Source organism: Sapajus apella, unplaced genomic scaffold, assembly GCF_009761245.1.
Source record: "Sapajus apella isolate SASKATOON/1434 unplaced genomic scaffold, GSC_monkey_1.0 scaffold14, whole genome shotgun sequence".
NCBI classification, from domain to species: domain Eukaryota; kingdom Metazoa; phylum Chordata; class Mammalia; order Primates; family Cebidae; genus Sapajus; species Sapajus apella.
The window spans coordinates 3,684,580-3,705,443 of record NW_022436954.1 but is presented as its reverse complement, the minus strand read 5'-3'; the positions used below and the strand labels follow the sequence as shown (position 1 = coordinate 3,705,443).

The 20,864-nt window shown below is 58.3% G+C and overlaps 2 protein-coding genes across 11 annotated transcripts in view; both read left to right on the top strand.

Annotated features, from left to right (window-relative positions):
- The first annotated feature begins 4,804 nt into the window (after positions 1-4,804).
- CARNS1 (carnosine synthase 1) lies at positions 4,805-15,772 on the top strand. 8 transcript variants are annotated; one of them, XM_032282670.1, is made up of 11 exons: positions 4,805-5,664; positions 6,100-6,126; positions 7,170-7,440; positions 8,206-8,295; positions 8,544-9,031; positions 9,273-9,447; positions 9,571-9,656; positions 10,460-10,691; positions 10,802-11,082; positions 13,563-14,643; positions 15,246-15,772. In XM_032282670.1, exons 1-11 carry the CDS (start codon positions 5,530-5,532, stop codon positions 15,248-15,250), a joined length of 2,871 nt encoding a protein of 956 aa, XP_032138561.1. In that variant the 5' UTR covers positions 4,805-5,529; the 3' UTR covers positions 15,251-15,772. The 8 variants fall into 8 exon arrangements, with proteins under 8 accessions (XP_032138561.1, XP_032138560.1, XP_032138558.1 ...); XM_032282669.1 differs by having other exon boundaries at positions 9,335-9,447; positions 9,551-9,656; positions 13,563-15,772; XM_032282667.1 differs by having other exon boundaries at positions 13,563-15,772.
- Positions 15,773-19,150: 3,378 nt separating this feature from the next.
- Positions 19,151-20,864, top strand: part of RPS6KB2 (ribosomal protein S6 kinase B2) — a 7,130-nt gene continuing 5,416 nt past the window's right edge. For 2 of the 3 annotated variants that reach the window (XM_032282661.1, XM_032282662.1), the window contains exons 1-4: positions 19,151-19,336; positions 19,628-19,737; positions 19,834-19,954; positions 20,236-20,304. In XM_032282661.1, coding sequence (XP_032138552.1) covers positions 19,259-19,336; positions 19,628-19,737; positions 19,834-19,954; positions 20,236-20,304 — 378 coding nt within the window. In that variant the 5' untranslated portion in view covers positions 19,151-19,258. The remainder of the gene's footprint in view (positions 19,337-19,627; positions 19,738-19,833; positions 19,955-20,235; positions 20,305-20,864) is intronic. The other variant, XM_032282663.1, reaches the window with a different exon arrangement.

The window sequence follows — 20,864 nt, the reverse complement described above, 5'->3', positions numbered from 1 at the left end:
GATGGTGCTGGATAAAATGCCCTCCTCCAGACTCCAACAGGCAGCCCCTTCCCCTCCTCCCTCACCTGCCCCCTCCCAGCTTCGCCCTCTCCTGGTCCTACCCTGGTCCCACCCTGGGGACATACCGAGGCTGCCCACTGGCTGCTGGGGAAGGTGTTTACAGTAGTAAGAGCCAATTGAAAGTCACCCTCCCCCAGCCTCTGGGGACAGGAATGGCTTTTGCACCTGTAGAAGGAGGGCGCCCCATGGATGGTGAGCCCAGGGGCTCTACCCCTTCTTTTGCCCTCCATTCCCTCCCTCCAGGGTGGTTCAGGACTCTCTGGGATGGGGGACTCTAACCCAAGTCCTCCCCGCACCCGTGGTCCTGGTCACATCTGTCAAAGGGACCCAGGCAGAACAAAGGCCCAGTGTGCCTCGGACAAAGGAGAAAGGTCCCGCCGGCCCTCACCCCTCCCAGAGCCCTGTGTCTGCCCCCTCGGGACCGCCACCATGGAAACCCCCTCCTACACTCACTAATTGCCCCCGTGGGTGCCCAGGACCTGAGCCATCGCCAGGGCAACGGGGCTGGTTCCCAAGTGCCCTCCCCTCTGTGGGGAACACAGCAGGACTCCATATGGACAGGAGGCATCTGCTGGCCCAGGCTCCAGGGCTGGCCATCGGATGGGGTGTCAGTGGAGTCACCTGTCAGACTCTGGGTTTGCAATGTTCTTGCGACAGGGCCACAGGCTCTGTCTGTGTGGCAAGTGCCAGGCCCTGGGTCCCTGGAAGAGGGAATCATGGTGGCCTAGACCCTTATCTGTCATATCTCTGGGGGAAACTGAGGTTCAGGGGGAGCAGGAACTTGCAGATAGCCTTACTGTCCATGGCAGTCCTTCCAAGGTTTACCCCTGCCCCGACCACTGGCAGCTCCCCACTGGGCAGCCCCCTGGGGAGGGGTGCTTTCTCCTGCTCCTTCCCCCCACCCCCAATGCTGCACCAGCCTTCCAGTGTGTAGACAAGGCAGCAGCAGGACTCCTGTGAGTTAGCGCTCCAGAGCCTTCCTCCGCCCACTCCTCATCCCATCCTTTTTTTTTTTTTCAGTTAAACTCCTCTGATATTTATTGAATTGTGAACAGCTGCAAACTTTGCCACAGTCAGACACTCACCATTGGGGTGCCTGCAACTTATTAATAACCCCCTTACCTATAATTTACAAAACCCTTTCCCAGAACCCCCCCCAACCAGGCCCTCTCTCTGCACGTAGCCCCTGATATCCCTGTTACAGACACACAGGATCAGTGAGGCCAGGGACCTCACCCAGCCCCACAGTGAAAGGCAGAGCTGGCTGGAGTGCAGAGGTAAGGCTTTGTGCTTTGTAGACTATGCCTTAGTCTTAGACAGGGAGTCTCTTAGTGGAATCTCGGGCACTGTAGCAGGCAGGGTGGCGGGGTACGGGAGCACTTGTCCCTGAAGTCCACTTGGGATCTCCCCACCCTCCACAGGTTCAGCTCGTCTCCTGGGAGAATAGGGGAGCAAGGTGCAGCAGCCTCAGCCCTGGGTCAAGGGTCTGTCATGAACCTGCAGGGGCACGGTGGCAGTGGCTCACTCTGGACACTGACCCTAGGAGCAGGTGTTCTCCAGCAGGGTCCCTCTAGCTGGGGCTCAGTCACTGCCTTTCCTACTCAGGAGACTGTTTTCTGGACAGCCCAGCTGTAGGTTTCCTTATCAGTCCTCTGCACAAGAGCCCTGACTCACGGGTCAGACAGAAGAGAACCGGTGCTCTCCTGGTGTGAACCCTCAAAAGAATGCATTCCCACAGGCCCTCCTCGGCAGGGCTGCACCGGCCCCCACAGCACCTTTTTGCTAGCTGGGGAAATATGTCTCTCCTCCAGGCAACATGCAGCCTCATCACAGTGCACGGTGCAGCAGAGTGGGGAGGGATCTCTCACCCAGGTGCCTTTGTGCAGTGAGCAACCTACACAACCATACTCAGGGAACCTAGAAATGCCCTAAAGGCCTGCCTGGAAAGGGGCTCAGAGAAGGGAAGTGATGCATCTGAGAGCACTCACCATGTGGGGACTAGTGCTGGGAGGGCCCTTGGGATGTCTGTCAGCTTAAGAGTGGGGCATGCAGCATGGACATGAGTGGGGGCATGCAAAGGAGTGAGGGGGCAAATGGGTGCCTGCCATGGATGGGGAGGACCCATGGTCTCCATCTTGCTCTGCCATCCACTCGAGGTTCCCTGAATTCCCACAGCGTTCCAGGCTCCCAGAGGGATCAGACTTGGACTCCCCTGCTTGGGAAAGGCCCTTTCTCCTTCTCTGAGCCTCAGTTTCTCCTGTGGATAACGGGATAATAACAGCCCCCACCCCAGCCTCAAGACCGCTCTACCTGCGCATGATGATGATGATGATGGTGATGACCGTTAGTCCAGGTGGGCAGCAGCCGCAGCACTGCCTCTCCTCACCCCACCCCTACCTGGCTCAGCTCTGCCTCAGGTGATGTCCAGGCTTTCCTGGCAAGGGTAGAGCCGAACCACCCTGCCCACCTGCCTGCCCCAAGTCCCAGGGTCCTGAGCTGGGGCTGCAGCTGCCCAACTCTGATTTTCCTCCCTGTATCCAGTGCAGTGGGGACCAGCCAGGGTGGCCTGAAAGTGGGCACAGAACCACACAGCTCTCTGTGCATGCATGCACGCATTCTGGCAGAAGATCCCAGCTCTGCCAATCACTAGCTGTGTGACCTTGGGCAAGTCACACCACCTCTCTGAGTCTCATAATTGCCCCCTTGCCTGTGAAGTGTTAAGCCTGGGCTCAGTGTGCACTGTATCCCCACTTGAAGATGAGAAAACTTAGTCCCCAGGGCTGCAGAGCTTGTTGGTTTGTTTGTTTTGAGATGGAATCTCTGGGGAATCTCTGTTCCCCAGGCTGGAGTGCAGTGGTGAGATACCAGCTCACTGCAATCTCCGCCTCCCGGGTTCAAATGATTCTCCTGCCTCAGCCTCCTGAGTAGCTGGGATTATAGGTGCCTGCCACCACACCTGGCTAAGTTTCGTATTTTTGGTAGAGACGGGATTTCACCACGTTGGCCAGGCTGGTCTCAAACTCCTGACCTCAGGTGATCCGCCAGTCTTGGCCTCCCAAAACACTGGGATTACAGGCATGAGCCACTGCGCCTGGCCTAATTTTTTGTATTTTTAGTAGAGACAGGGTTTCACCAAGTTAGTCAGGCTGGTCTCAAACTCCTGACCTCAGGAGATCCGCCAGTCTTGGCCTCCCGAAGTACTGGGATTACAGGTGTGAGCCACTGCACCTGGCCTGCAGAGCGTGTTAAATGTCAAAACTCATGCTCTTTGGGTGACACCCAGGCCCCACAGTGGGACCCCATGGGAGCTCAGACCACCCATGCAGCAAGGGATTGGGTCTCCTGGGGTGGCTGCACCTCATTCCTGGAACCTGGGCCGGGTGCAGGGAGGGCTGCAGGTGGACCTGGAAGCTATGTGGGGAATGTGGGCTGGGCAGGGCACTCTGGAGAAGACATTTCACCTCCCTGCCGACCCTTCCAGTGGTAGACAGGATGGCTGCACAGACTGCCCTGTACATAGTTGCAGAAAGGGTCCAACAGCTGCCATCTCTGTCCCCACAGTGTATGGGCCCCTCAGTACTCTCCCCCAGGCCAAGGGGCTCCCAAGGACAGCTGGGGCTCAATGTGTGTCAAGCTCTGAGACAGGCAGGGAGAGGGGCTGTGCGGGAGCCGTGAGGGGGAGGAATTAGAGCCACAGGCTGCCCGGCTTAGGAGAGGGGAACCAGCCCCTTTCTAGGCTGGGGAGAGTGAGTTTCAGATCACAAAGTGGAGGGGCCCAGGCCCCACTGCCAGAGCTAGGATTGGAACCTGCTGGTGGGACACACTCTAGGAGAGGGTATGAATCTCTGGGTGTGCTTCTGGGGGTAAATTGTGGCTGTGATCCAGGTCTCTTGGGGTACCCTTCTGTGGCTATTTGGGTGGGTGTGCTTGGGTGTATGTGTATCTTGGGGAGACTGTAGCTTCAACTGAGGGTGTGGTGTTGATGAGTAGAGCAGATTTTTTTTTTAAGAGATAGTGGGGGTGGGCACAGTGGCTCACACCTGTAATCCCAGTACTTTGGGGGGCCAAGGAGGGCAGATCACAAGGTCAAGAGCTTGACCATGCTGGCAACATGGTGAAACACTAACTCTACTAAAAATACAAAAATTAGCTGGGCGTGGTGGTGCACACTTTTAGTCCCAGCTACTTGGGAGGCTGAGGCAGGAGAATTGCTGGAACCCGGGAGGCGGAGGTTCTGGTGACTGGAGATCACGCCATTGCAGTCCAGCCTGGGAAACAGAGCAAGACTCTGCCTCGAAAGAAAAAAAAAGACTAGACATAGAGTCAGGCCGGGCACGGTGGCTCACACCTGTAATCCCAACACTTTGGTAGGCGAAGGTGGGCGGATCACGAGGTCAGGAGTTCAAGACCAGCCTGACCAACATGGCAAAAACGCTTTTTCTACTAAAAATACAAAAATTAGCTGGGCGTGGTGGCACATGCCTGTAATCCCAGCTACTCAGGAGGCTGAGGCAGGAGAATCACTCCAGCCTGGGAGGTGGAGATTGCAGTGCGCCGAGATGGTGCCACTGCACTCTAGCCTGAGGAAAAAAAAAGAAGAAGAAGAGAGAGAGATAGGGTCTCAGGGTCTCACTGTATTGCCCAGGCTGGAGTGCAGGGGCACAATCAGGACTAGCTGCAGCCTCGATCCCAGGGCTCAGGTGATCTTCCCACCTCAGCCTCCCAAGTAGCCGGGATGACAGGCCCACACCACCTCAACCAACTGGTTTTAAAACAGTTTTTGTAGAGATAGGGACTTGCTATGTTGCCCGAGCTGGTCGCAAACTCCTGGGTTCAAGCAATCCTCCTGCCTCAGCCTCCCAAAGTGCTGGGATTCCAGGCAGCCACCGCACCAGGAGAGGCTGGATCTTATGGACATCCTGCCCCTGTGTGCAAGTCCACTGGGGCCAGGAGAAGTGGGGAGGGGGCTGCACAGATGTGCAGAGACCCTGGCCCAGGAGGGCCTCTGGGAGAATGTGCAGTAGGGTGGAACACTGGCGGCTGGGACAGACAGCTGCAGGGCTGGGAGCTCCAGACTCCATCCAAAGGTAGGGCTCAGGGCTGTGTGCCCCAGGCTGCTCTCCTGGGTACCCCACCCCTAAGGGCAAGCCCTAGTACCAGTCTGTGCCTGCTCCGCCTCTCCCCGCCCCTCCTCTCCATCTCTTCTCCATGGTGGGCCTCCCTCTCTTTCTTCACAGCAGCCCTAAGTCTGTGACCCTCGGTGACAGTCTCTGTCCATCTGCACCTGGCCCTCTGTCGGGACTTCCTCTGTGTCTCTGAAGATCCCTGTCTCTTCCTGCTCCATGCCCTCCTCCTGCCAGGTCCGAGTCCGCTCCACGTCCCCAGGTCTGGGACGTTTTGGGGGAGGGTGCGTCCCAGGCGGGTCCCTGTCGGTCCGTCCGCCCCACGTCGCCCCGCCAGGCACTGGGCATGCCCCAGGCGCTTCTATATAAGGCAGCGCTGCTTGGGCCTGGGCCTGTGCCACTGCCACCGCTACCGCCGCCGCTGCGTCCCGCCCGGTCTGAGTCCGCCCGCCACGCTCGCCGAGCCGCTGCCGCCCACCAGGTACCCCGGCTCCACAGCCCGCCCCGGGGAAAGCCAGGGAGGGGGGCGGCCAGGGCAGGAGTCGCCGGGACGAGGACCCCCGGGCTCCCGAGTCCAGCAGCGGGACACTTGACACTACGTCCCCCATCCCTGGGACCCGGCTCGCACCCCCACACCCGGAAGCGCCCCCGCCCCCTGGAGGGGCGGAGCAGAGCCAGGACCCTAGGGCAGTGAGGACCTGTGAGCACTGGGGCAGGAGCCACTCGGTCTGGGCAGCAGAAATCACTCCTCTGCTATGGGGCGGGGTCGGGCAGCCTTGGCCCCTCTCTGCAGGGACAGGACAGAGGAGCAGTGGTGGCCACCTCTGCACTCCCAAAGTCTAGGGGCTGGAAGGCCAGGCAGGGACCTGGCTGCCCTGACTCCTTTGTCTCTCTGTCCCTCTGTCTCTGCCATCAGTCCCTCAGCTGCTCCACCAACGAGATGGTGAGTCTCCTGTTGTCCCTCCCCCAAAAGGCCCAAGTCCCTGTGCAGAGAGTGGGCCCAGAGGACAGCAGGCAGCACTCAGGACCTAAGCCTGGGGGCTGCTCTGTGCAGACAGCTTAGACTCATGGCCAGCTCCCCGACCCCTCCCCACAACCCCGCCTGGTGCATCCTGGGAGGTGGGCACTCTTAGTGCCCTGTGACATTCATTCATTCCATGGCCCTTCAGGGAGTTCACCTTCTAGGAGAGGGCATGGCAGCTCTGGCCCTGGCAAACTGGGATTGGAGCCCAGGTGTGAGGCCCAGTCCTCTGCCGCCTAGGCGACAGCCCACCATCTCCCAGCAACCAAGATTCTCGGCCCCAGCCTCATCAGCCCCCAGGGGATGGGACTGGGCTGGCACCAGGCAACAAGGCCCAGAGAGACCTCACAGCTTCTCAAGGTGGCTGAGCCTGTCCCCTGGAGGACACATCCGGCTGCCAGGCCTGGGGACTGCAAAGAACAAGAATTCCATTCACACTGAGCCTCTCAGCAGCCCCATAATGGGGTAGGGCGCCAGCCTGAGAGAGGGGAGTGAGGGGAAGGGCATTAGGTTGCTGGGTCATGAGAGAGATGAGCCACCCCAGAGTGATTGCTGGGTTTGTTGGTTCATCTAATCTTCATTCAACAAACACTTACTGAGCAGTGACTCTGTGCCAGGCACGGTTTAGGTGCTAGGGTTGCCTCCGTGAACAAAACAAGCAAAAAACTCTGCTGCTGTGAACCAAGCTAAGGCGGACTCCAGCGTGGGGTGGGGCTGGCCAGCAGGACACTGCTTCCTGCCACACCCCCCGGGCACCACACAGAACAGTTTCCAAAGCACTCCCACCTACGAGTTCCCATTGACAAGCCTTCACTCCCAATATAAGTCTTTCCTCCCCTAGTCCCTGGGACAGTGACAGCCCTGAACATAGGCCAGACTGGAAGAGTGGGAGGCTTACACCCTTGGGTGACTTAATGTGCCCGAGGGCCCACTCTGCCCAAGACCCACCACTTCTGCCCTCTCAGCTCTCCCTGGATCCATCGGGTCCTGAGTGGGATTGCCCACTGGGCTCCAAGGACCTGGAGGAAGAGGGCCCCTGGGGAGGGGGCTCTGGCCTGCCACCCACAGGCTGCTTCCCTGGCTCCTGGCGCCAGGACGTGGGCCTGGACTGCAAGGGCTCCCCCGAGGGGGCCGAGGCCCGGGCCTGGACTGTCTACTACTACAGCCTCCTGCAGAGCTGTCTGCAGCAAGCTGGCCTTCCGGAGACCCAGGACCGCAGCCAGGTGCCCCGCACAGGTGCCCGAGGGCTCTCTGGAGGGGGGCACCCCTGGGGGCAGGGAGGGGCCCTCAGCCTAGTCTGCCTCCTCATCCCTGCCCAGGTTGGTCCCTTCCCCAGGCTCTGGTTCGGTCTGAAGGCAGGGAGGGCACAGCCAGTTAGCCCAGGGTAGGCAGGCATTATTTCCAAGGGCATCTGGCACCAGTGAAGTCAAGGATTGGGCTTTCTGCCCTCACCCCCTCCCCACAAAGATCCAGCCCTGGGATTGGCAAACCATGTTGTGTGGCCCTGAAGCTTCTAGAGAAGGCCTTGGGAGCTGTGGCAGAAGCAGCTCAGCAGCTGAGATCCCCCCCCAGGCTCCTCCCCTTCTGCGCCTCCAAGCTTGTTGTATATGTCAGATTTTGTGTGGACAGACAGTTCACAGGTAGAATACCTGAGAATCACAGACTTGGTCCCATTGCACAGGCTGGGAAACTGAGGCCGGGAGGAACACTGACTCCTCCAAGGTCACACAGAAAGTCAGAGCTCAGGCTAGAACCCGGGTCTCCAGTCACCCAGCCTGCAGCACCTCTGGAACAGCTGCAGAAAGAGGGGAGCCAGCCTCACGGAGGGGTCGGGCGGGCACCTCCCTTCCCCAGCCCACTCCCCGTCTGTCCTGTCTCTAGCCTGATTCCTGGGAAAATCTGGGGCCCCAGGGTGAGGCCATGAGTGTGGAGGTAGTGGAAGGTGGGCAGAGAGATGGCAAGGGAGCCCCTGGTGAGCTAGGCCATGTTCTCTTTCCCGAGGCTGTCCTGGGGCGGAGGTGACCTTGTGCGTTCTGGGCTCCCCCAGCACCTTTCTGCCTGTGCTGCTGGAAGGTGGGGTCCAGAGCCCCGGTGAGTGTGTGCTCAAGTTTCCCCCCCACTTCTACAGAAAGGGCAGCCCTGCCCTGGCCCAGCCACATCCCAAAATACCCACCAACCCTGGCAACTGCCTGCATTCCACTGGAGCAGCTGCCATGCTGAGTGGGGATGGGCTCTGTGATCAGCTGCCCTCACTCTGCTACCCAGGGTCCCCGGCTGCAGGGGGAGGGCATGGGGCATCAAGCCTTCCCTGGCCAGCCACTTGCCTTCTCTGCCCACAGGAAACATGCTCCTTTGCCTGTCTCCTGCTTGGTTGATGAAGGTGCCAGCACCCGGGCGGCCGGGAGAGGCAGCCCTCCTGGTCTCTAAGGCTGTGAGCTTCCACCCGGGGGGCCTGACATTCCTGGATGAGTTTGTCCCCCCACGCCGTGCCACCTACTTTCTGGCCGGCCTGGGGCTGGGGCCTGGCCGGGGCCGAGAGGCAGCAGAACTCGCCCGTGACCTGACCTGCCCCACAGGAGCTTCAGCTGAGCTGGCCCGGCTGCTGGAGGACCGGCTGCTGACAAGGCAGTTGCTGGCCCAGCAGGGGGGTGTGGCTGTGCCAGTGACCCTGGCTTTCACCTACAAGCCACTGGGGCTGCTTCGGGGAGGGGATGCCAGCCCAGGACTACGGCTGGTGGAGCTGAGTGGCAAAGAGGGCCAGGAGACGCTGGTGAAAGAGGAAGTGGAGACTTTTCTGCGCTCCGAGGCCCTGGGTGATGTCCTGCAGGTAACAGGCTCCTGCCCACCCTGAGGTCTGTACAGATGCCGGCGGGATGGGGTCTAGGCACAGTTACCCAGTCTGGCTGGGAAGGTGTCCCTACCTTGTGGCCCTGCTGCTTGCTGCCCCATCTCTAGGGCAATCTCCCACCCTTGTGCCTCAGTTTACTCACTGGCTTCTGTGGTAGGAGCATCCTGCCCTGAAGTACCTGGGGTGGTGTCCAGGAGGCCCTTTTCCCTCCTTGCTGCAGGTGGCTGTGAAGTTCAGTGGCTGGCGCTGGCGGGGGCGGCAGGCATTTCGTCTGTACCCTAGGGAAGAGCTGGGCGCAGTGGTGGACACGGTGCTGGCACTGCTAGAGAAGCTGGAGGAGGAGGAGAGTGTCTTAGTGGAGGCTGTGTACCCACCTGTCTGGCTGCCCTGCTCAGGTGACAACCACCTGTCCGGCTGCCCTGCTCAGGGGAGAGCCACCTGGGCTGGCCAGGGGTGGGAGCTTGGTGTGGCCTTCTGGTCACTCTGTGCTGGCCTTAGACCTCCCTGTCTTCCCCCAGATGGTCCTTCACTTGGCCCTGGGCTGGCCGTGCGAATCTGTGCTGTGGTCTGTCGGACACAGGGTGACAGGCCACTGCTGAGCAAGGTGAGCATGCCCTAGGCCCAGGTTGTGACCTGCCTGCCACACCCCAGCCCAGTCCCAGTGGTCTCCCAAGGGTCCCTAAGGCATCTCTGGGAAGAGAGGACAAAATCCTGAGGGGAATCCGGGAATTATAATTGCCTCTGGGGGAACTACTGGGTCTGACTGGTCTTCCCTCTCCTGCAACCTTTCCAGAACCGCCCCCACACCAAGAGCCTCTGTGCTCAGCCCCATGCTGAGCACCAGGGCACAGGGGACTGAATCGTCTTCCCAGAGAGTGCTTGCCCACAGAGAGGCTGACCCAGGGCTTCCTGATAAATCTCTAGTGCTTGGAGGGGCCTCTAAGTTGGGGGGTTCAGGAAGGCTTAGGGACCCTTTTGGGTACCCAGCTCTGGGCTACACTGAGAGGGAGAGATTCAACCCTGCCCTCAAGGAGCTCCAGTGGGGTAGGGGAGAGGTGTGCCCCAGGGAGATGCTAGGGTAGGGCACACCAGGGTGGCCCAGGCCCCCAAGGCTGCAGGAGCCTTCCTAGAGCGGTACCCCAGCTGGGCCTGGAAGCCTGGGTAGAATCCCTGGAAGGGTCTGGGGACCAGATGGGTAGTGGCAGGGAACTGCCCTCTGCCCATCTCCAGATAGGCCATCCCCAGATGGGAGTGGCACGAGCTCCATGTGCAATTTAAGACACACTGGAGGACGGGGCTTCTTGAATGTCCAGTGAGGGGTCTGGTCTGAATCTTGGCACAAGCGGGTGGGGGTGTGTGTCAGGGGCAGGAGTGTGCGGGCCTCCCCCTGAGCAGCCCCCTGACCAGGTGGCATGCGGCGTGGGCCGCGGGGACCGGCCTGTGCGGCACCACAACTCCCTACCGAGGACGCTGGAGGTGGCGCTGGCCCAGTGCGGCCTGGGCGAGGCGGCGCAGGTGGCGGCCGTGCGGCAGCGCGTCAAGGCGGCGGCCGAGGCGGCGCTGGGTGCCGTGCTGGCCCTGGAGGCTGGCCTGAGTGCCGAGCAGCGCGGTGGGCGCCGGGCGCACACGGACTTCCTGGGTGAGTGAGGGCGGCCGGGGCTGGGGTCGGGGGTCGGGGGATGGGAGCGAGGGCCGGGGCCGGGTGGCGGGGGCTGTCCGCGCTGAGCCCGCTTCCCCTGCCTGGAGCAGGCGTGGACTTCGCGCTGACCGCGGCAGGCGGCGCGCTGACCCCAGTAGCCCTGGAGCTGAACGGCGGCCTGTGCCTGGAGGCGTGCGGCGCGCTGGAGGGGCTGTGGGCCGCGCCGCGGCTGGGGCCTGCGGCCGATGACGCGGCGGCCGCGCCGCTGGTGGAGACCATGCTCCGGCGGTCGGCGCGCTGCCTCATGGAGGGAAAGCACCTGCTGGTGGTCGGCGCCGGCGGTGTCAGCAAGAAGTTTGTGTGGGAAGCTGCGCGCGACTACGGGCTCCAGGTAGGCGGGGCGCGGGGCGGGGCGCGGGGCGGGGTCGGGCCCCCGGTCCTGGCCTGAGTGGTGGAGGCGGGACTACGGGGCGGGGCCTGAAGCAAAGGGCCGCCCTTGGGGTGGGGCCAGCCGCGCTGGGGGCGGGGCCCGGGGGCATCTTGGCCCCATGCACCAAAGACAGGGCGTAGGAGCAGGGTTCGCCGCCTTGCGAGTGTGAGGGGACTCCGCTAGTTCTGTCCCTGCCTGGAGTGAGAGGCCCTGGGGAGGGCACGGAGTCCTCCGCAGAAAGAGGAAAGGAGACCGGGTAAGATGGGCTGGGCAAGGGACAGAGTTAGCGCCAGAGCCCGGGCCTTGAATGCCAGGGGGCCTTGAATGCCAGGCTAAGGAGCCTGACTCTGTCCTGGAGAAAAGGAGGGCCCTTTGAGGTTGAATTCCTGACGCTTGACACCCACAGAAGGTGGGTGCTGGAGAGCTGCATACAGATTCTGAATCAAGTTCATAGCAGGGCCTCGCATTACAGAATCTGCAGCGAGCCAGGCACTTAAGACTTTTTTTTTTTGAGACAGGGTCTCACTCTGTTGCCCACACTGGAGTGCAGTGGTGCGATCACAGCTCACTGCAGCCTCGACTTCCTGGGCTCAAGCGATCCTCCCACCATGCCTGGCTAATTTTTTTTTTTTTTTTTTTTGGTTATGGAGTCTCGCTCTGTCTCCCAGGCTGGAGTGGAGGTGCACAATCTCGGCTCACTGCAACATTTGCCTCCTGGGTTCAAGCGATTCTCATGCCTCAGCCTCCCGAGTAACTGATTACAGGCATGTGCCACCATGCCCAGCTAATTTTTGTGTTTTGTGTAGAGACAGGGCTTCACCATGTTGGTCAGACTGATCTTGAACTCCTGACCTCAAGTGATCTGCCTGCCTTGGCCTCTGAAACTGCTGGGATTATGGGCGTGAGCCACTGCGCCCAGCCTGCCTGGCTAATTTTAAAAATTTTAGTAGAGGCCGGGCGCGGTGGCTCAAGCCTGTAATCCCAGCACTTTGGGAGGCCGAGGCGGGTGGATCACAAGGTCAAGAGATCGAGACCATCCTGGTCAACATGGTGAAACCCCGTCTCTACTAAAAATACAAAAAATTAGCTGGGCATGGTGGCACGTGCCTGTAATCCCAGCTACACAGGAGGCTGAGGCAGGAGAATTGCCTGAACCCAGGAGACGGAGGTTGCGGTGAGCCGAGATCGCGCCATTGCACTCCAGCCTGGGTAACGAGAGCGAAACTCCGTCTCAAAAAAAAAAAAAAAAAAAATTTTAGTAGAGATGGGATCTCATTCTGTTGCCCAGGCTGGTCTTGAACTCCTGAGCTCAAACGATCCTCCTGCTTCGGCCTCCCAAAGTGCTGGGATTACAGGTGTGAGCCACCACACCCAGCTGGATAGACGGTCCTTTTTTTTTGAGACAGAGTTTTGCTGTTGTTGCCCGGGCTGGAGTGCAATGGTGCCATCTCGGCTCACCACAACCACTGCCTCCGGGGTTCAAGTGATTCTCCTGCCTCAGCCTTTTAACTAGCTGGGATTATAGGTGCCCACTACCATGCCCAGCTAATTTTTGTATTTTTAGTAGAGACAGGATTTCACCATGTTGGCCAGGCTGATCTCGAACTCCTGATCTCGTGATCCGCCTGCCTCGGCCTCCCGAAGTGTTGGGATTACAGGCGTGAGCCACTTCACCTGGCCCCGGGTAGACAGTTTTATCCCCATTGAACAGATAAGAAAACTGAGGCCTTCTCAAGCTGGCTCTAATCTAGTACAGTGGCCTCCTCTCCCCTCTCCCACAGTGCAGGACCCCTGGAGACACCACCTCTTTGCTCCCTGCCTTGCTTAGTGTGAGTGTGTTCTCCACTTGGAATGTCACTCCACTGCTGAGGCTGTCTTATTTGCAGAGAGCCATCCTCCCTCCCTCTTCAGTGGCTGCCTTGGCCCTGCCTCGGCCCCAGCAGGCAGTAAGCTTTAGGGGTACAGGGCCCCACTGGATTCCTCTGTGGGCACCTTCCATTGTCAGAACACGTGGGCTGAATGATGACCAAACCATTTGTCCCAAGCCCCAACCCTGGTAGTTTCTCTGCTAGCCCTGGCCAGTGAGGCTGCCTACATGAAGGAGGCCGCTGAGCTCTCTGCCACGCTCCCCTCTGCGCTGCAGCCCCTCCCTCCACCCCCAGCTCAGGCCTCCTCCTGAAGCTGCCTGGCTGACTCTTATTCTTTAGCTCCCCGCTTAGGCTTTGCCCTTCTAGGATGCCTCCCCTCCCCTCCAGCCTGTACTAGGTGTCCCACCTCTGCCCCTTCCATTTACTCAATTGGTCCTCAACACACATGTATTGAACACCTAGTGTTCGTGCGCTGGTATCCCCTGAAGGCCTGGCCCATCCTAGGCCCTATCCTATCCTCCCAGCACCCAGCACTGGCTGAACTGACTGTGCCCTGCTCTGTGGTTTCTGCAGCTGCACCTCGTGGAGTCAGACCCCAACCACTTTGCATCCCAACTGGTGCAGACCTTCATCCACTTTGACACGACCGAGCACCAGAGGGACGAGGAGAACGCTCGGCTGCTGGCAGAGCTGGTGCGGGCTCGCGGCCTGAAGCTAGACGGCTGCTTCTCCTACTGGGACGACTGCCTGGTGCTCACAGCCTTGCTCTGCCAGGAGCTGGGTCTGCCTTGCTGCCCCCCAGCTGCCATGCGCCTGGCCAAGCACAAGAGCCGCACCCAGCTACATCTGTTGTGCCACCACGGCCCACCCTGGCCTGCGCCCTCCCTCCATGCTGTGCCCTGCTGCCCACTAGAGAGCGAGGCTGATGTGGAGAGGGCCGTGCACCAGGTACCCCTGCCAGGTGTCATGAAGCTGGAGTTCGGGGCAGGCGCTGTGGGTACACGGCTGGTAAAGGATGCGCCACAGTGCCATGAGCACTTTTCCCGGATTACCCGAGACTTGCAGGGTGAGGCTGACCACCCAGGCATTGGGCTGGGCTGGGGCAACGCCATGCTGCTGATGGAGTTTGTGGAGGGCACCGAGCATGACGTGGACCTGGTGTTGTTTGGTGGGCGGCTACTGGCTGCCTTTGTCTCTGACAATGGCCCCACGAGGCTGCCTGGCTTCACTGAGACAGCGGCCTGCATGCCCACTGGGCTGGCACCGGAGCAGGAGGCGCAGATGGTGCAGGCAGCCTTCCGCTGTTGCCTGGGCTGTGGGCTGCTCGATGGGGTCTTCAATGTGGAGCTCAAGCTGACCGGGGCTGGGCCTCGGCTCATCGAGATCAACCCCCGCATGGGCGGCTTCTACCTTCGAGATTGGATCCTGGAGCTGTATGGCGTGGACCTGCTGCTGGCTGCTGCTATGGTGGCTTGTGGCCTGCGTCCCGCCCTGCCCACCCACCCACGTGCTCGTGGCCACCTAGTGGGCGTGATGTGTCTGGTGTCCCAGCACCTGCAGGCCCTGAGTTCCACCGCCAGCCGTGAGACCCTGCAGGCCCTGCATGACCGTGGCCTGCTACGACTCAATCTGCTAGAGGAGGCCCTGGTGCCTGGCGAGTACGAGGAGCCCTACTGCAGCGTGGCCTGTGCCGGGCCCAGCCCCGCCGAAGCCCGCCTCCGCCTGCTGGGCCTCTGCCAGGGCCTGGGCATTGATGGGCCCAACTACCCTGTTGCCCACTTCCTGTCTCACTTCAAATAGCACTGGGCCGGGGGCAGGGAAGCAGTGCTGGGAGGAGGGACTGCAGTGCCCTCTGCTCCCTGGAGCTCTTTCTGCCTCTCTCCCCATCGCCATGCCCCAGCCCCAGCCTGGCCCCCTCCAACAGCTAGGTCTGTTCCAGAGTAGCAGGGCAACTTTGTCACCAAGGCATCCTGCACTCAAGGGCCTCTTGCCCTCCCAAAGGCCCCAGTCTAGCCCACAGCTTCCCCAGCATTCAAGCCTTGAAGATGTGACAATGACTGCACACACACACACCTCTGTCACCACCTCCCCAGGTGGGAGTGGGCCCAAACCCAGCCCCTCCTGCTCACCCCTCTAGGTCTCACTCTCTTCCTGCCACCTATAAGAGGAGACAGCTTGGGGTGGGCCCCAAGCCTTGGACAAATCCTAAGAAAACCTGAGACTAGAGCCCTTGTCTTCCTCTTACCCAAATTCTAGGATAGATTTAGAGCCTGCTAAAAAGTTAGCAGCATCCAACCTGCCTCATTCGGCCTGAGCGGTAGAAGCAGGTGACCTGTGCACAGAAGTCATCCTCTTCCTGCACATCCCCGGAAGACACTACTGCCCACGTTCTCCAGATGAGAGGAAACAGGCTGAGAGAAGAAAAATGAGTGCTCCACGGTCATACCACAGTGGAGGGAGGGTCACAGGATAGGAGGCAGGGCCAGCTTCCTGTTTTGATCAAGTCTTACACGCCCATTCAGCTTCTATGCTCCCCTCGCCTCCCTGCCCTCATTCACAAGTGGCCCTGAGCCATGTGAACACCTGCCTCCCGCGCATCACAAACCTTCTCCACCACGCTTTGGTGCTTTGGCCTCTGGCACACCTAACTAGCATTGGCAGAGGAGAGTCTACTCTCTTCCTCATTCAGGGAAGATGCTCTAAGAACTCCTGCCTTTGTGCAGCACAGGAGCTGTAGACAGCTCCCCAGGCATCCCTCCCCAAATAAAGTCTTATGAACTAGTGAAGTGTCTAGATAGGTTCTCTTGACTGGACAACTCCTCCCAGGATCAGATAGATAGGGGGTGGGGAAGGGGGAGTAGAGATGGGTAGGGGATACTTGTAGCATCTAGAGCTAAGGGAAAACCACCCCACTGGCTTGGTGTCTGGGTTGATCTGGGTTGGCAGGGGCCTGCCCTACACCCATGTCAAGACCGGAAGCTGAGGATCTCCTTTGGTGGAATTACAACAAGAGGACCATATCCAACCAATCACCCTCTGCGTGCCTGGAGACCCCTGCATTCTGTCCATCTCAGTTCATACCCGACATCCCCTATGCAACTGGAACGCACACCTAGACAGCCTCCAACAATCAGAACTCACACGCGAGGCCTGGATGGCCCAAATTCACACCCACACATCATCCCCATCCTACAAGAATCCATACTCAATCTTTCAATCTTTTTTTTTTTTTAGACACAGTTTCAGGCTTGTTGCCCAGGCTGGAGTGCAATGGTGAGGTCATGGTTCACTGCAACATCCACCTTCCGGGTTCAAGCGATTCTCCTGCCTCAGCTTCCCAAGTAGCTGGGATTACAGGCACCTGCCACCACGCCCAATTAATTTTTGTATTTTTAGTAGAGACAGGGTTTCACCATATTGGCCAGGCTGGTCTTGCACTCCTGACCTCAGATGACCCACCTGCCTCTGCCTCCCAAAGTGCTGAGATTACAGGTGTGAGCCACCGTGTCCTGCCAAACCCAATCTAAAGTCACAGACCAGATTTGCTAGTTAATTCTTTTCTTTTCTTCTTTTTTTTTTTTTTTTTTGAGATGGAGTCTCACTTTGGTGTCCAGGCTGGAGTGCAGTGGCGTGATCTTGGCTCACTGCAACCTCCACCTCTCAGATTCAAGTGATTCTCCTGCCTCAGTCTCCCAAGTAGCTGGGACTACAGGTGTGCACGACCACACCCAGCTAATTTTTGTATTTTTAGTAGAGACAGGTTTTGACATTTTGGCCAGGCTGTTCTCGAACTTCTGACCTCAAGTGATCTGCCCGCCTTGGCCTTCCAAAGTGCCGGAATTGCAGACATGAGTGCATGAGTGACCCTGCTCAGCCCGTGTTCATTCTGTCAACAAAGTTTTTGTTTTTTGCTGGGTGCAGTGGCTTATGCTTATAATCATAGCTCTTCGGAAGGCCAAGGCAGGAGGATCACTTGAGTCCAGGAGTTCAAGACTAGCCTCCTGGGTAACAAAACAAGACCTCCTCTCCAAAAAAAAAAAAAAGCAAAAAAGAAAAAAGGATTAGTTGGTTGTGCAGGTGTGGTGGCATGTGTCTGTCGTCCCAGCTACTTGGGACTTGAGGTGGGAGAATCACTGGAGCCTGAAAAGTCAAGGCTGCAGTGAGCCATGATCTTGCCACTGCACTCCAGTCTGGGTGACAGAGTAAGATCCTGTTTGAAAAACAAAACAAAGAAAAAAAAATTTTTTTTTTTTTTGAGAGGGAGTTTCACTCTTGTTGCCCAGGCTGGAGTGCAATGGCATGATTTCAGCTCACTGCAACCTCTGCCTCCTGGGTTCAAGTGATTCTCTTGCCTCAGCCTCCTGAGTAGCTGAGATTATAGGCACCTCCCACCATGCCCAGCTAATATTTTGCAATTTTAGTAGAGATAAGGTTTCACCATGTTGGCCAGGCTGGTCTCAAACTCCTGACCTTGTGATTTGCCCACCTTGGTCTTCCAAAGTGTTAGGATTACAGGCATGAGCCGCCATGTCCAGCCCTCATTTGTTTGTTTGTTTGTTTTGAGACATGGTCTTACTCTGTCGCTCAGGCTGGAGTGCAGTGGTGTGATCTTGGCTCACTGCAACCTCCGCTGCCTGGGTTCAAGCTATTCTCCTGCCTCAACCTCCTGAGTAGCTGGGAGTACAGGTGTGTGCCACTATGCCCAGCTAATTTTTGTATTCGTAGTAGAGGCAGAGGTTCATCATGTTGGCCAGGCTGTTCTCCTGGCCTCAAGTGATCCACCCACCTTGGCCTCCCAAAGTGCAGGGATTACAGGCGCGAGCCACCTCGCCTGGCCTGTTGTTCTTTTTAAGATAGGATCTCACTCTGTCACCCAACCTGGAGTGCGGTGGCACCATGGTAGCTCACTGTAACCTTGAACTCCTGGTCTCAAGTGATCCTCCCAACTTGGCTTCCCAAAGTGCTACGATTACACGTGGAAGGCATCTTGTCCGGCCTCAACATTTTTTTTTTTCTTTTTTCTTTTTAGATGGAGTCTTGGCGGGACACGGTGGCTCATGCCTGTAATCCCAGCACTTTGGGAGGCCGAGGTAGGTGGATCATGAGGTCAGGAGTTCGAGGCCAGCTTGGCCAGTATAGTGAAACCCGTCTCTACTAAAAATGCAAAATTAGTCGGTGTGGCGGCAGACGCCTGTGGTCCCAGCTACTCAGGAGGCTGAGACTGGAGAATTGCTTGAACCCGGGAGGCAGAGGTTGCAGTGAGCCGAGATCACGCTACTGCACTCCAGCCTGGGTGGTGCAGCGAGACTCTGTTTCAAAAAAAAAAAAAAAGGAGTCTTGCTCTGTTGCCCAGGCTGGAGTGCAGTGGTGAGATCTTGGCTCACTGCAACCTCTTTCTCCCGGTTCAAGCAATTCCCTGCCTCAGCCTCCTGAGTAGCTGGGATTACAGGCGCCTGCCATCACACCCAGCTAATTTTTGATATTTTTAGTAGAGACGGGATTTCACCATCTTGGCCAGGCTGGTCTTGAACTCCTGACCTCATGATCCACCCACCTTGGCCTCGCAAAGTGCTAGGATTACAGGCATGAGCCACTGTGTCCAACCCAAAGTTTTCTGAATTGTCTATTCTGTACCAGGTGCCTAAATGTGATTAAAGTGACAAGGGAGTAAACTCCAGCAAAGTCTCATATTTACAGGTGTATCACTGAGCCCCCAAACCCTTTAGGGCGGGAACCTGGCAACAGAGCCTGGCAGCTAGCTGGCCACACTGTAAATGCTCCGATCTGCAGGGTCCTCGAACCAGAGGCACTTTAAGGAGACCCTGATGCAGCCGCCTCCTTTTCAGGAGCAAATCGAAAGTAAGGCGACCTGCCTTTCATCACCCAGCCGGCTGGCAGTTCCCGGCTCCAACAGGGCTAGGGATGGCATTTAAATTCACACCTGCATGCACCTGCGAACCTGCCCCATCCAAACTCAGAACTCTCCCTAGAACCAAAACGGGCTCCCGGAGAACCGTTCTGGGAAGACTGAGGGTCCTGCCGAGGGGGTTTCGCCTCGACACTCTAGGACTACAATTCCCGAGAGGCCTTGCGACGGACGCCATCTTGGTTCCCCACCAGGCGAAGCGATTTTCCGGAAGGGGAGTAAGGCTTTTTTGCATCATCGGCGCGCGCGGCTGCCGTCGCGGAGAGATGACATTTCGGTTCGGGACTGTCACTCAGAGCCCGGCCAGGTACTGGCCGAGGGGCCCGGGGGGGCCGGCGCCGCCATGGCGGCCGTGTTTGATCTGGATTTGGAGACCGAGGAAGGCAGCGACTGCGAGGGAGAGCCAGAGCTCAGCCCCGCGGTGAGTGCTGCACCCTGGCGCGACTGGATCCTGGAGCCGATCCTGTCACCCAGCCGAGGCCGGAGCCGCGGCTCCGCATGCCCAGACCCGGAGCCGGCTCCGACCCGTTCCAGACCCAGATCGTGCTCAGATCCCGGCCTCTATTAAGCTCTGATCCCACCCTCACCCCGACCTCTCTTCCAGACCCCAGCCTTTTCCCAGATTCTCTCTTTCCTGCCCTTATCTTCTTCCCAGTTCTTGCACATCCCTGCCAGCAGCCATCCTGACACCCTTCTCTCCTGGGCCAAGCAGTCCAGCCTGAGCGGGAGCAGGGAGGTATCCTGGCAGCTTTCTTGGTTCTTACCCCTCGGTTTCTCACAGGACGTGTGTCCCCTTGCCGAATTGAGGGCAGCTGGCCTGGAGTGAGTGAGGGTCGTGTTAGGGGAGGGGGAATAGAGTGGGGAAGGGGAACTGGGGAGCACTGGAGCCTTGTCCTCATTAACGCATTGTGTCCGTAGGCCTGCGGGGCACTATGAAGAGGTGGAGCTGACTGAGAGCAGCGTGAACCTCGGCCCGGAGCGCATCGGGCCCCACTGTTTTGAGCTGCTGCGTGTGCTGGGCAAGGGAGGCTATGGCAAGGTAGGGCCGGCGCGCCCTTCTCTTGGCCTCACAGCCTCCATCTGGAGGCAGCAAAGAGTTCTCAAAACAAATTAGACTTTTGAATCAGCAGATCCTCTAATGAGATTCAGAGCCAGAAACAAAGGAGGGAAGGCCAAATCCTCTCCAATCAGACTTGAAATCTTCACTGCCCTACCCTTGGCAGGGCCTAGGCCTCCTGGTCCCAAAGCCAGAGCTTCAGGGTGGGGCTTCCTGAAGATAGGGTGTGGAAAGAGAAGTTAATCCTTCTCTCTGCCCTCCAGGTGTTCCAGGTTCGAAAGGTGCAAGGCACCAACTTGGGCAAAATATACGCCATGAAAGTCCTAAGGAAGGTGAGTTACTGGTTCAGCTAGTGAATACTGTGTGGCTGACATTCCCAACGTCTGTGCCAGGCTTTGGAAGACAGCAGTGAACACAACGGAGGAGGGTCCCTGTCTTTGGCATTTGCTGGTTTATTGTCTGTTGTGTAATGTCTTGTAGTAATTCTCAATGGGGGCAATTTTGACTCACGGTGGACATTTGACAATGTCTGGATACTTTTTTTTTTTTTTTTTTTTTTTCATTTTTTGAGACAGAGTCACTCTGTTGCCCAGGCTGGAGGGCGGTGGCTCGATCTTGGCTCACTGCCACCTCCACCTCCCAGATTCAAGCAATTCTCATGCCTTAGCCTCTTGTGTAACTGGGATTACAGGCACCTGCCACCACACCCAACTAATTTTTGTATTTTTTGTATAGGTGGAGTTTCACCAGGATGGTCTAGAACTCCTAATCTCAGGTGATCTGCCCACCTCGGCCTCCCAAAGTGCTGAGAGCTGGGATTACAGGCAGGAGCCACTGTGCCTAGCTTTTTTTTTTTTTTTTTTTTTTTTTTTTTGAGCTGGAGTCTCGCTCT